General features: G+C 42.0%; 1 protein-coding gene across 5 annotated transcripts in view; it reads left to right on the top strand.

Moving 5' to 3' along the window:
- SSUH2 (ssu-2 homolog) overlaps positions 1 to 10,162 on the top strand; it is a 33,083-nt gene extending 22,921 nt beyond the window's left edge. For 2 of the 5 annotated variants that reach the window (XM_073354812.1, XM_073354814.1), the window contains exons 10-12: positions 857 to 962; positions 2,018 to 2,125; positions 9,207 to 10,162. In XM_073354812.1, the coding sequence (XP_073210913.1) occupies positions 857 to 962; positions 2,018 to 2,125; positions 9,207 to 9,353 (361 nt within the window). In that variant the 3' untranslated portion in view covers positions 9,354 to 10,162. Of the gene's footprint in view, positions 1 to 856; positions 963 to 2,017; positions 2,126 to 2,729; positions 2,796 to 5,853; positions 5,918 to 9,206 lie in introns of those variants that run through there. The other 3 variants (XM_073354817.1, XM_073354815.1, XM_073354816.1) reach the window with 3 other exon arrangements.
- The last annotated feature ends 4,029 nt before the right edge of the window (positions 10,163 to 14,191 follow it).

Below are 14,191 nucleotides of genomic sequence, written 5' to 3'. Positions count from 1 at the left end.
CTTGGAGCTGGGGATATGATTCCCAGCTCACGCAGACATACTTGTGCTAGCTCTTGCTGAGCTAGTGAGCTAAAAATAATAGTGTAGCCTGGGGTCTCATGAGCAACAGCGAGTGGCAGCTTGGGCTAGCTGTGCCCATGTATGTACCCAGGGGGTTCAGGCGGGTTTGCACTTGGCACGGCTAGCCGGCTGCTCGCTGTTGCCTATGCTACCCAGCCACACTACTATTCTTAATGTGATACTTTTGCTAGCTCTCATCAAACTATGTCTCTGCAAGCTGGGAATCTCACCCCTAGCTCCACGTGTAGAGAGATCCAGATACAGCAGTGGTGGGGAAACCTGTGGCTCACGGGCTGCACACGGCCCGTCAGGTTAATCCGCTGGTGGGCCGCGAGACAGTCTGTTTACATTGACCGTCCGCAGGCATGGCCGCCTGCAGGTTGCCCACCACTGATCTACAGTATATCCAATAGCATTGTGTAACTTCTTTTGAAGTCTTTCTTATTTAGTAACCAAGCCTTTATCTTGTAAGCCATAGCGCAAAATAATTAATTATAATAGAAACCATGGCTTCTGATGGAGGATATACAGCTGAACCTGCAATAGTAAAATAATAGGTTTATAAGTCCTCTTGAAAACTGTAAGGTAGCCTGTTAACCATGAAGTTCTAGTTTCAGGATCTTTTAATGCAAGAGTCATCCATGCCATAAAAGCATTTGAGGTTGTTAAGAAATGAGGTTGTTGCAGAAGAGCACAAAAGTTGCAAAGAGGGAATATTGTCCTCAAATCGGGAAGCGTTAGAGCCTTACTCAAGCGTTTAGAAATAGTTTAGTGTATGATGCTTTTTCTCTCCCAGGAAGAACAAAGTGTTTGAATTTGTTTCTGAGCACCAGCTGAACTTTCCAGGAGAGCTGCTCAGTAAAGTCAATGGAGAGAATGTATTTAAAGATGAAAATATTCTGGTGAGTAAATCTTAGGGCTGGAGGAAATTAGTGATTGTTCTTACCTCACACCCATTTCTGGACTTTCTTCCACTTTACCACAAGTCAGCTTTAGTGCAGGGTGGACTTGAGTTAAAATAACTACCAGCTCCGCAAACCACTAACCAACTGTAAATTAGCTGAATTCTTTATATTATTTATTTGTATTGTGTCAGCCATCCCCCAGGGCTCCATTGTGCTAGGCACAGTTCAAACACGTAACTGAGCAGAGTCCCTGCCCCAGAATACTTACGGTTTAACTAAGCCTGTCATGTCAGTAGTAAAGATCCTGCAATCAGAATTTAGTTCAGGGGTGTGTGAGGCAGAATAGAATCCAGTTCACTATCCCAGAGCTGTATTGCCTCTGAAGTCTTAAGCATACATCACTCACAGGTGTCTAGGAAACAGTTATGTTCATGACCTAGACAGATTTTTTTTTTAAATGTGTCTCTCCAAAGCTCAAGGGACATGAACAAATCATTCTGAAAAAGAATCCATTCAGATTTTCATTTGGCTGATTGACCAGGACAGTGATCCTTCCCAATGCACAGAAGCAGTACTTCTTCCATAAATCATCAACACACACTGAGAAAGCCATGGTGAGAGAACGAGGCTTTGCAACAAGCCTTCGAAATTCAGAAGACTGGTGGGATTCTGTTGGAACAAGACAGGAGTGAATTCCATAATGGAAATCCTTTCTATGGAATTACCACCTTGGCACTGGAATCTGGGGCTTCTCAATTAGAGAACATCAGCTGATCTCAGCTGCTGTGGTACTGCATGAGAAGAGTGTTAGCTTCTAAGTCGGAAGATGCCATCTTTACACAGTCACTTTTCCAGCCACAATTACATTTTGAGGTCTGTAATGTTATGGTAAAATGGATATAAATCTGTATTCACAATTTCACTATTTAAGGACATTCAATAGGTTTTCATTGTGCTGTAGCTGGCTCCTTGCATGGGTTGACAGGATGGCAAACCAGATAGTTTGTGCCACGCAGGTTGGGTTTTTATTCCCTTTTTTTTCTTAATTTCAGGTGTATCCCATCATTGATTTCCCTATACCACAGATCTCCCTAGCTTCACAGAGAGCCATCATGGAGCATAATGCAGCATTCACCACATCATCACGCATTCTACAGCAGGTAAGCAGGGAAGCCAGATAGTAGGACCAAGGGTAGAAGGTGTGGAGATCTGATTCTTACTCATGCAAGGCAAGGTTGTGGAATTTAGTGGCTGACCCAACATGCCCTGACAGCAATGGGAGTCAAAGGATCAGGTTCTTAGCCAGTAGCCCATATTGTAGGTCACACTTACAAGATTGGAGTCTGTATCCTGAAATGCAGAGACCGAAAAGGACTTAGGGTAATGGTACATAACCAGTTGAACATAAGTTCCCAGTGTGATGCTGTAACTAAGAGGGAAAATGTGATCCTTGGATGTACAAGCTGGGGACAATCAAGTAGGTAGGTGGTATTACCTCTTTACTTGGCATTAGCCAGCCCATTACCGGAATACACTGTCAAATTCTGGTGTCACACTTCAAAAAGGAAGCTAAAAAATTGAAAAGGGTTCAGAAAAGTGCTACAAGAATGATCTGAGATCTGGAAAACATGCCTTACAGTGAGGGACTTAAGAAGCTCAATTTATTTAGTTTCTCCAAGAGAAGATTAAGAAGTGACTTGAGCATGGTCTACAAGTATCCACCCGGCAAAGAGATTTCTGACAGTAGATGGCTCTTTAATCCAGCAGAAAAAGGCACAATGAGATCCAGTGGCTGGAAGAGAAGCTGGACAAATTTAGACAAGAAATAAGGTATGCATCTTTAATAATTAGAAAAATTAACCAATGGAACAATTTACCTAGGGATGAATTCTCCAACACTCCACGTCTTTAAATCAAGACTGGATCTCTTTCTAAAAGATATGCTATAGCCAAACAAGTTATGGGTTTGATGCAGGAATTGCTGGGTGAGGGTTTATCACCTGTTATGCAGAAAGTCCGATTAGATGATCATGATGGTCCTTGCTAGCCCTAAAATACATTAATTTATTGTCGGGTGGCAGGAAGCTAGGCTACTCCAAGGGGGGCCTGAGATATTATCCCTCTCCAGCACCTAGGGGAAGGGACACACTGCACCATCTCATTGCTTCACTCTTCATGGCCAACTAGCTCTGCAGGCCAGTGTCTGCATGTAGGGATGGGAAGGTGGGGAGAGAGGAAAGACAGAGCAGGTGGTGCCAAGTCTCTGCCCTATTTGGAGCAATTTAAATCCCTGGGACTATGCAGGGGAAGATGGCCCTGTACTTCCCTGAGAGCAGGGGCGGCACAATTGCCCTTGGCCTCTGAGTCGATGATGAGGGAAGGCTCTTTGTGTCCCTCCCCAACTCAGAGTCAGAAACCGGCGCAATCTAGTCCTAAGGCATCAAAAGTTGGGCAGCCAAAACCACTGGTCACTCCTGATAATTTTGGATTGTGTTTATTTCATTAGATTTATTCATGCAATTGATTAAAACCAGTGATGTTGGGGGAGGATGTTAGATTTTAATTACTAGGTTAGTCATTTAAGAGCAATATTATTTTTGAGCAGATGTAAAGCCTGATATCTTTAAAAATCAGAATTAAATCCCAGGGGAAATAATGGCACTTTTCTCTAAAGACAAGAGAAACTTCTTTCCCCCTTTCCAAACAGTCACTGCCAATAAATTCTTTATTCTCCCGGGTTAATATCCTAGCAGCTAACTTTGCATAACCATTATGTTCCATCAAGTCACATCTATTGCCTTCATTAGGTTGCAAATGCTAAATTATAGCTGGTACATACTGCCTTTTCCCTCGGGAAAGAGAAAAATGCCACCTTAAAAAAGAAAAGTAAATTAAGGGACCAAAATAAGCTAACAGGGAAATGGTTTGATTTTCCATATGGTCTGTCAATCTAAAATCAGCTCTTTGGCAAGCTCTGCTTTCCAAATTAATTCCAGGCAATAATTCTCACTATCAAAAGCAGTTTGTTCACTAGGTTGGGACACACCATCCAAATGCCTCCTCTAGCTGCCTGGGAAAGCAGGTGTCGAGAAGCTCTTCCAGTGCCAAATCTCCCAGACCATGTGTTGTTTACTTAGGTCTGAGCTGCGTCCTGCCAGACCGTTCCTCACTACTTAATTCTTTGCACCCTCCACTTGCTCTTGCTAAAGTTCTACCACTTAATAATCAGCATCTTTTGGAAGAAAAGAGGAGAAACACCTCTTACTGCATATTTGCTTGGCTGCTGGCATTCCAGCTTTTTATGAAGTCGGCCATATGATGGAGGTAAATATTGTGCCCATAAACGTTCCATAGGTTCAGCGTGACTACAGTCTGGTGGCTTTCGCTTGCTTCATTTAGTTGTGTTTAGAACACTAACCTTCTGTGTACTTGTAACACCTCAGGGTGGGCAACTGAGGATCATTACATAATGAGAGCAGGAGATCATTACTTAATCTACCACAGCTACTGCATTTCTCCTCTGCCTTTTTAGTTTATACTAAACGAGATCCCAGCTGCATTAGCTTTGCTTCAGCACTGGATGGCAGTGTCTCTTCATAATAAATGCTACCAGTGGAGCTGTACACCTTTGCAAGGCTGAATGGGACTAAAGAAAGAGAATTATGTAGACAAATGGTTTGACTGAATGCTTGCTTTCAAAACACTACAGAACAGCGAACAGTCATTTAACCTAGGTGTTAGCTTCCTGTGCAGACCTTTTTCTGGCATGGTCCCTCATTGAAATATTTGCACTTGATTAGTTATTTCTAGCTGTTGAAACACATTTGCTAAAATGTCCCCCAAACAGGATTTTGTTCCAGGTAACTCTCTAATTGGCACGTGTGATTTATCTGCAGCTTTCTGCACAGAGACTCAAAATGTTTTACATGGTGTGAGTGGGTTGGGATTACTATACCCATTTCACAGATGTGCAAACTGATGCACAGAATTGTTAAGTGAACTGTCCAAGGCCATGCAGCTAGTTGGGATGAGTCAGCAGGGGCTAGCATGGCAAATCTGCTTATGGTGATTCTTTGTCTGCTCTTTCACTCCTACTGGAGTATGAGGGAGTGATAGGACCATCAGAAGATGCAACTGGGCAGAGTGTGGGACAGAGTCAGGGTGTCTTTGGCCCTGGAAAGAGTGTGGCGTTGAAGGCATTGGGGTGCAACAAGGAACCCATTAGTGACAGAGTCTTAGCAGCTGAAGTATCTACAGTGCTTATCTCAGCTGTGGTACAACGGGTGTCCTACCAGGCGCTGCGTCGGATGAGGTTTGGTACCATGACGCCCCAGAGACTCTCCGAAAGACAGTCACACAGTTACTGACTGAGCCATGAATAGAATCCAGGAGTCCCAGGTCCCTGTTCTAGCCACTGGACCACACTGTCTCCTAAACCTCTTCCTCTCCTTGCGACAACTCATCCTTAGACCCTTATTTCTATATGCTCCAAAGACAATTGATGGGCTAGTCTTTACCTTTCTCAATGCTGCTTCTTCACTGACATGCTACCCTCCCAGGAAGATGCTGATCCTTGAAGAGGAACACCAAGCATTTGCTGTCATTGTCTTTGAACTACTGTGGAAATGTTTTGTGAGGCCAGCATTTGGAGGGGACACAATCAATCTGCATTGGTGACACTTTCTGCCATAGAAGGCACCAGACTCCTAGAAGATGGTTTGTTTCTGATTCACAATCTTCTTGAGTTCCAGCAGAAGTGAAATGTACCCAAACATATTCTTGAGGCCCTTGTACAGGGTACAGGAATTTTGCAAGTTTCCTAAGAATTCTTCCATTAGGGGAAGAGAGTGTCATGGAATTTATGGCAGTTCTCTCTTTCTGCCCCCAGTCCCTGTGTGCTTCTTCATGCTACAAGGGGCTATCCACAGGCCAGTACACCAAGAATCCACCCTCCAAAAAAATGCAAAGAGGGAAAGGTGGGTGGATTAATGCTAACAAGGTCAGCATTAAACTTCACAAGAACTCTGCTGGGTTGCACTGTGGTAAGTATGATGCTGGGTTGTATGTAGGGTTGGGAAATAGAATACCGTGTATGCAGCATGTCCCTTGTTTGCATCCTCCCCATCCACATAACTGGAAGCCCGGAGAGCCCTTGTGTCTTTTGGGTAAGAGAAAAAGAGAACAGTGCTATTGAGACATGCTTCCTCCTTCTAAACCATGAGGGTACGGAGCCTGTAAACACCTCTGACTTACAGTCTATATAGCCCAGACAAGAGAAAGGAAGTATTATCTCCATGTCAAGGAACTGAGGCACAGATTCCGTGACTTACTAAGGTCACATAGGAAGGCTGTGGCAGAGCCAGGATGTGAAGCCAAATCCCCTGAGTCCCTTAGCCCAGCACCTTAACTCAGAAGGATGATCTTGTGGCTATCTTGGGTACTTATATAGGCCTCATCTCCATAGTGTCTGAACACCTCACAATCTTTAATGGGTTTATCGTTGTAACATCCCTGTAGGGCAGTGGTATTATCCTCATTGTACAGATGGGGAAACTGAGGCACAGGGAGACTCAGTGACTTGCCCAAGGTCACACAGGAAGTCTGTAGCAGAGCACAGAATTTAACCCAAGTCTCCTGAGTTCCAGGCTAATGCACTAGCCATTAGCCCATCCTGCTTCTTTCTTTTATAAAAATATATGAGAAAAGAAAATCTGCCACTAAGGGCAGGATGGTGAGATAAATATAGTATAATATGTAGAAGGATGTCCTTCTCTGAATATAAAGGGGTCACTGTGAGCTTCCCATATAAAAAGACACCTATTGAATTAGTTTTATTAATAAACGGTCAGTCACTACAGAAAAAGATTACCAAAGAAGTGTGTGTTCATATGCCACTCAGGTATCATAGGCATAAACTTTAAGTGTACATAGTGCAAGTTCACTATAGTAAAATTGAATCTACATAATGGAGGATAAGGAAGAAACAAGTCTAAAAGCTCCATTAAATGTTGGGTTGGAAGAATAACAGGAATAATCCTTATTCCCTTTGTAAAAAATGTCTCTAGCTCCCTGGGCATCAGCAAAACTTCATATAGTTCTGGTATTTTTGGCTGAGAAAAGAAACAGATGAAATAGGAACCAGTTGGAAATGGATTACAGACAAACTAAATCAAACAGAGAACTATAACCAGATAGTGTGTAAACTGTATATAAGTGAAAAGCAGGTAGATTACAATATGGTCTCTTTTTTACACAAGTTTACTGTGTATTTTGAAACCACCCATCTAATTTTCTTTACGCTGTAGGAGCACTGTAAGTTAGAGAGAGCCTGAGCAACAATTTTTGGGAAGGTTCAGATTTAGAGCCAAGATTCAGGGGATCCTGGGTTGGCGATCTTGATTTGGCACATTATTGAAAGAGCCATGGATCCAAACTTTTCCAGGGTTTGATTCTCATTAGAAAGGGTCAAGACCTATTGAACCCTAAAGCCTCTCCTCCCTGCAAGGGGAAAACCTATTAGTAAAACATTTCAGTTTATTTTAGCCAAAAGGCTGATCTTCTCCCTCATTCAGAATAGGCACTATCTAGGACAACTGTGTAGTAATGGCTGATTCTTTAGTGTTTTCCACTGTAGAATATTTTATAGAAAGAACAAGGGTAGGTAGACTAAAAGTGAAGGTTTAAAAAGTTTAGCTGCTTTCTTCACATTGCCAAGGTAGACATGCTCCTAACAATCTTTATTTGGGAGCAGGGGGATGGGGCTACATGGAATGGAGGCTGAAAAGAATCTGCAACTGTAATTTAATGGACCAAATTATGCCTTTAAGGATGGCCTTCTCTAGGCAATCTCATTGTCTAAAAGCTTGTAATCTGTGGCTTTTACCATGCTGCTGCTTGTCTATATACTTCACTTTAAAAAAAGTCTTAGTACTCTTCCCACAGGGAAAGTTCCGCAGACATTTTTCTGGGAGACCTGAGGAGAGACTGTCTCAGGATATTCACACTGTGGGCTGGAGATTAGACTTCTGTACTCTTTTACCCTAATCTTCCCCTCCACACAAAAGCCAACCACTATCAACAACCCCCCACTCCCCCGAAACTAGGAAATGACTCACAGTAATTGTTTGTGCATCAGGCCTGTTAAAACATACTAGCCCCAACTCCTAGATAACCAAAAGAACCCATCAAAGCTTTTATATAGATAAACCCTTCACAGAAATTCAAACAGAGAGCCCTGCTCACCCAAAACTAAACTAACTATACTTTTTTAGACTACAGGCCTTGCTACTACCCTCCCCCTCAGCCTTCCTGATTATTGACTTGAGGGATCCCTTTATAAATGAAGGTTAATAAGGAACTCACACCTGGGCCCTGGTTGACCAATGAAGAGTTCTAATTAGCTCTGTCAGTATCCTTCAGGGGGTGGGACCCAGTTTAGGCATTAACTCCCTGATTGCTGGCTTTGATGCAGACCTAGTTTCTGAAGCAAAAAACATGTCTTTAATTTCCTTTCATCTGAAATTTTCCTGGAAGCTAAGGATTTATCTATCTACAAGTACTCAAATAGTTTTGTAACAAGGTCATGATTGACATGCTTATCTGCCCTGGTTACAGCAAGCACAGATGACTTGTACCCTCGTGGCTTTTAACCAGAAAACCGTATGTCCACCGTTTACACATCTACTCATACAAAGCTGTTGTACTATGTAGCTATCCCATAGTGCCTTGCAGGGACAGAGAGGGAAAATTGTATCCACGGGAGATGTACCAACAATATATGAGGCAATGTTTTCTGGGGTGTGTTACCACACACACAGCTGTGACAATACAGGACTGGCTAACCTGTTTACACAGTGAAAGGGTCACATTTACCCAGCAAAATAACACTGTCATGACACGGTTACAGGAAGACAACTACATGCTGGCCTGGCCTAGGCACACAGTTAGCTCCCAGGATTACTGAGTATTAACCTTGTCTTGTTTGTGAACAAGTCGAGCATGTCACAAAGTGGTTATAAACTCCCTGCCAATGTTCTAGTGTGCACAAGGCTGAAAGCTCCAAACACACAGGATAGTTTGTTGAAGAAGGGGGAGAGCATTTGACAACTGATTTGGTGGCTGAAGGCACCTCTCTCGATCAGATGTCAGGCGTTTCTTTCTTCCTCTCAAGATGTGGCAAAAGGTGAGGCATCAGCCTTACTTAATTAAGGCTTTTCATATGCTTTTTTTTTCTTTTCTCAGCGCCAGACTATTGAGCTGATCCCCATCACAGAAGTTCATTATCTGTACGCAGGGAAGACGTACCTATACTATGTCTATGGATTAGAAAACAAGGTGTATGCACTGGACTACCCAGAGAGGTACTGCTGTGGCTGCACCATCATATGATGGCAGTGGAATGCTTCTAGAGTTCTTCAGTGTGAAACAAACAATGGCTGCATTTACAATGGCAATATTAAGATCTGTAACTTCCTGTGGATGCTCTGCCAGCGGGGTCAGCATCAGAGGAAGAAACAGCATGGCAGGACCTGGGTATTTTCATCACTGTGTCATCTGGCCCGGCTCACGGTACAGTTAGAAGACAGGGTGGTAATAACTCCTGAGTCCTGTGTACTCTGCAGCTTTATCTAGTGCTACCACAGAACTGCATGGACCTAAAATTTCCAGTGTAGACGAAGTAAATGAAAGAAGAAAACAAACCCTACCAGGAGAGAGAGAATAAGGAACACAATTCACATACACATCAATGCTATTAGCAGCTCAGAGCCTGATTCAGCCTCATTAGAGTCAATGGAAAGATCAGGCCTTCAGAAAAATATTTCCACCTGAGGATGTTTTGGATTTTTTGTTTATTGCTGTAATAATTCACCATTACAATGTTACATATTTTTAAACCTTTTTTTACATTCAAGGTTATGCTACTTATGATTGATGCATTCTCGTCTCTCTTCTTTTATTTTCTTTGTTAGGATTTCCCTGAGCTACTACATATAACCCACAGTAACAGATAACATATTTCTATATTTATTAAATTTATTTTATTTTAAAATACCAACTAGAGTTTGCCTGACGTTATAATACTTGTATAGAAGGTATCAGATAAGAATAAATAGCATTTTCAGGCACCCTGTACGTTGTGTGCAATGTTCTTGGCAGTCAGAGAGGAGGTGAAGAACATCGGGCCTGTGGGCACATCAAAGTGGAATTGTTTATTTAATTGTATGTATTTTTATGGTGGAATTTTTAACTCTGTTCCCACTTAAATCAATGCTGAAACTCTCAGCCATTAAAGATTATTGCTTTTCCTGAGAAACCAGCACATGCTCCCACGAGTAGCAGAAAAACCACGTTACTCAAATCCTGATGCAATTCCTATAATCTTGTGAGGGGTCAATTTCACCACCTGTTTGTGCCAATGTTTAATTCCTCTCCCCATCCCTAACACCAGACTTTAGGGTTCAGGTTTTTTAGAATAAGGGGTGGATGGGTGTCCAATACAGCTATGTGTCTATGGGAAGTTAAAAGTCCACTGGGAGCTGAGAGACAAAGATCAAGGAGTCCATCGAGCTGGGCTGGTGATGATCATGGAGTCCTGGAAAAGCATGGAAGACTGTTCAGGACGGTCAGCATTTTTTTGAAAAGGATTCTGACAGCTTTGTGTATCCTGAATTTTCCAGCATGGATTGGGATGAAGGTGGAATATTCCTCAGGCAAACTAGCCATGTGAAAATGTTGTTATAGCACTAGAGGTGAAGACTTGTAACTTACTGTTCCCATCACCTGGTTCCAGACAGTGCTTGCTGCCCTCTGGCTGGCAATACTTCATCTAGGAAGGATATCCAATGCTGGGACCTGATCCAGTACACACTGAAGCTAAATGGGAATCTTTCCACTAACCTCAGTGGGTGCTGGATCACGCCTAGAGTATGTAGTGTTGCCTGCTCTTGCAGTTTAACCACTAATCTTGCAATATTTGGTGTTATTCTTAAAGGCCCAGCTAGGGTGATCAGACAGCAAATGTGAAAAATCGGGATGGGGATAGGGGGTAATAGGATCCTATATAAGAAAAAGACCCAAAAATCAGAGCTGTCTTTATCTGGCCACCCTAGTCCCAGCTATTGCCAGAGACCCCCTAAGAATCCTAGCTTTCATTTAAAAAAATGTCTAGCCCTAATTGTGGAAGAGAAAAGCTTGAGTGGGTGAAGTGAGCACCCTCTAAACGCTCAAAAACCAGAAAGCCAATAAAAAAAGCCAACATTTTTATTTTAAAAACTCTCATGTAGGTGAAACCAGATAATCACTATGCTCACGAATGAACTCACATAGAAACATGATAAAACCAAAAACACCCATGGGCCAACACTTTTTACAAAACAATCATTCCATATGTGACCTCTCAGTCCTTGTCCTCAAAGGAAACCTGCACAACACCTTCAAAAAACGAGCCGGAGAGCTTAATTCATAAGTTTGCTAGACACTAAAAATCATGGTCTAAATAAGACACTGGATTTATGGCTTATTACAACAATCTGTAACCCACTCTTTTTGTCCTATGACTGCAGAGTTATTAAGAGGCCACCTCACCTTGAATGATCCCTTAGAATATATGTTAACTAATTATGCTAAACAATTTATTCCACCTTGTATTTAGTTGTGACACTCTCAGTACCTTCCTCAGACTGGGAAAAGACTGTAGCTCAAAAGCTTACCTCTCTCTCACCAACAGAAGCTGGTCCAGTAAAAGATACTACCTCACCCACCTTGTCTCTCTCATGAGTTTTAAGGCAATTTCATAATTTTGGAGCCTGACTCCTGGTTTTCAGATAGTTGGGATTGGCAATAGTGAGTACATTTTGGTACCTTCAGTTTGCACGTAACACTCCTATTGACATCACAAGGTCATGTGGGAGCAGATTAGGTATGGTGCATAGCTTGAATTGTGTTAGATTAAAAAATGAAAAGCTGATGAATATTTGGGTTGATGGACCATTTTTCAGAATTCTTTTCACTGCTCTAAATTTAGCAGAATCCAGTTCCTTTGAAAGTAATGTTACAGCAGAAGAATTAGTTTCTAGAGGAGGTCTGTCTCATATTATTTCTAGAAGAGAAAGAAGCATCCCATTGGTAATCTACTGTAACACACGGAGAATGAGAGCGGGAGAGGTACATGCCCTTATAGTTTTGCCCACCAGAGGGAGGCAAATGCAAACAGAAACGTAGTTTTGCCTGGCATTCCATTTTTCATCAACGTTGTTTGCACAGATTCAAGACTGTATGGTTTCTGGGACTTCTGCTAACAATTGTACATAGTAGAATTTAGCCCTGGCATTTGTTCTTAAGACAATTAGGCTCACAGACTGAGTCGGCTGCTGTTAGTCCATAGATTGCTGCATTATGGCTTAAATCCATATTGCTTCGGGTGGTCTTTTATATTGGTCTGAGCATTTGGAATTAGATTTTGAAGCCCTCACATTTGTGGCAAGACATTGTGATCTAGGGCTTTGATTCAGGTGCGTTTCTAAAATCACTGAAAAACTGCTAAGAAGAATGCACTTTAAAATAATATTTGACTTTTCTTTTGCCTTGCCGCAGTCTCTCCCCCCACTTCCCTGGTGTCATATATGATAATATAAAACAAACCAAACTGCATTTCCAAGGAAAGAAGAGCATTTCAAAGGGCTGTTTCTGAAGCTTCCTCTAGCCTTCTTTCCCCACTTCACAGATACCTTTACAAAGCACAGTTTGAAGCAACTTACTCTCCTCCCTATCCATGTCTTTCTCACTCAGTAGCTCTAATACACACTCTATCCCAGTGGTAGGTCTTGCCTGAAATACATCAAGCAAACTCATGTGTGCATTTACTATGTACAAAGTGCTATAGCAGTGCCAGAGCTATCAATTCCTTTAATTTCTTTTTTTAATACACAAAAAGTAAGTTCATTTCTCCAAGATGAGAAACTACTAATACTCACAAACCAGGAAAGAACTCCTCAGCTCAGGCAAGCGCTTAAGGGCATCTGTGCCCTTGTCGTCAGCCTGCAGACAGCTACTGCAGCATAGGAGAAGGAGTCCTGGGCTCCATTTTCTGTTCCGTCCCACTGCATAGAATTTGTTGGGTGTGAACCCACTGACCATGCCCTTAACAGGAGCAAACATTTGTACTCCACTGGGTTCTGTGGCCAGACTACATCTCCCATAATGCACCCAGAGTCACGTGACTCCCGTACTGCACCACACAGGTTGGTGAGTGGGGAATTTGCATTGTATTATGGGACACCTAGTCTACCAGAGAGCCTGACCCCTAGGAGAGAATGTGGGCTCAAACTACAAGGTCCATGAGGCAATGTACTGATAGGGAAATTCAGTTTAAAGTTTTGCTGGAATGATTGGAAAGGAATCATTTCAGGTCAGTTCAACAAAATGAAATATTCTGAATTGAATTTATCCAAATGAAATGTTTCATTTAGATTTTCCCCATCAGAAGATCAAAACATTTTGGAAAAATTGAAATTTCCCTATGGAAAATGTCAGTTTTGTGGAAACCACATTTTCCATTGGAAAATCATTCCAATGGAAAATTCTCAACCAATTTTCTATATAAAACCTGATCATTATCCAACACTTTCAACTGAGGCCTCCTCATAGTCAATGTTCCCATGTTCTATCTTCTTTCTTCTACAGCTCAAGCATTTTTCTTCCCGTCTTTGGCCAAACCTGAATGCAACCTAAGTTTCTGTTTGGCTGTTATCACATAAAGTAATGACATCATTCACCTTTCCTTCATCACTGAGAGACCCTAGCAGGCTGTGTTTGATCCATCTATCATATATAGAAAATCTAATAGAAAGGCTTTACAAGCTAGAACTAATGCCAATTCCATATTCAAAATTGCTTAGCCTTGACCTCCAGGTGGATATCTAAGCCATTTTGAAACACAGCCATGGTCTTATTAAAGTTTTTAATGTTAAACAACATGAGAAAGGTTTAGTGCTATTCAGAAGTCATTTGTTCTTTGAGAAATGTTTTGGCATGTTGCCAGAGTCAGTGTGAGTGTCTGAAGGAAGCAAAATAAGTTATTTAATATTTTCCCTTGCTAGAATCTTTGCATGGCGTTTTGGCTGCACAAAATGTACCTGCATAGAAACCAAAGATCCAAGGGTTTTTCCTAGCATCATGCAGGCTACATTGGGAGAAAAGTCACAAAAATGAAAAGAAAACTAACCAGG

The sequence above is a fragment of the Lepidochelys kempii genome, chromosome 7 (assembly GCF_965140265.1).
Source record: "Lepidochelys kempii isolate rLepKem1 chromosome 7, rLepKem1.hap2, whole genome shotgun sequence".
NCBI lineage: Eukaryota > Metazoa > Chordata > Testudines > Cheloniidae > Lepidochelys > Lepidochelys kempii.
Note: the sequence above shows the minus strand (reverse complement) of the source record. Positions and strands in the feature narration are given on the sequence as shown.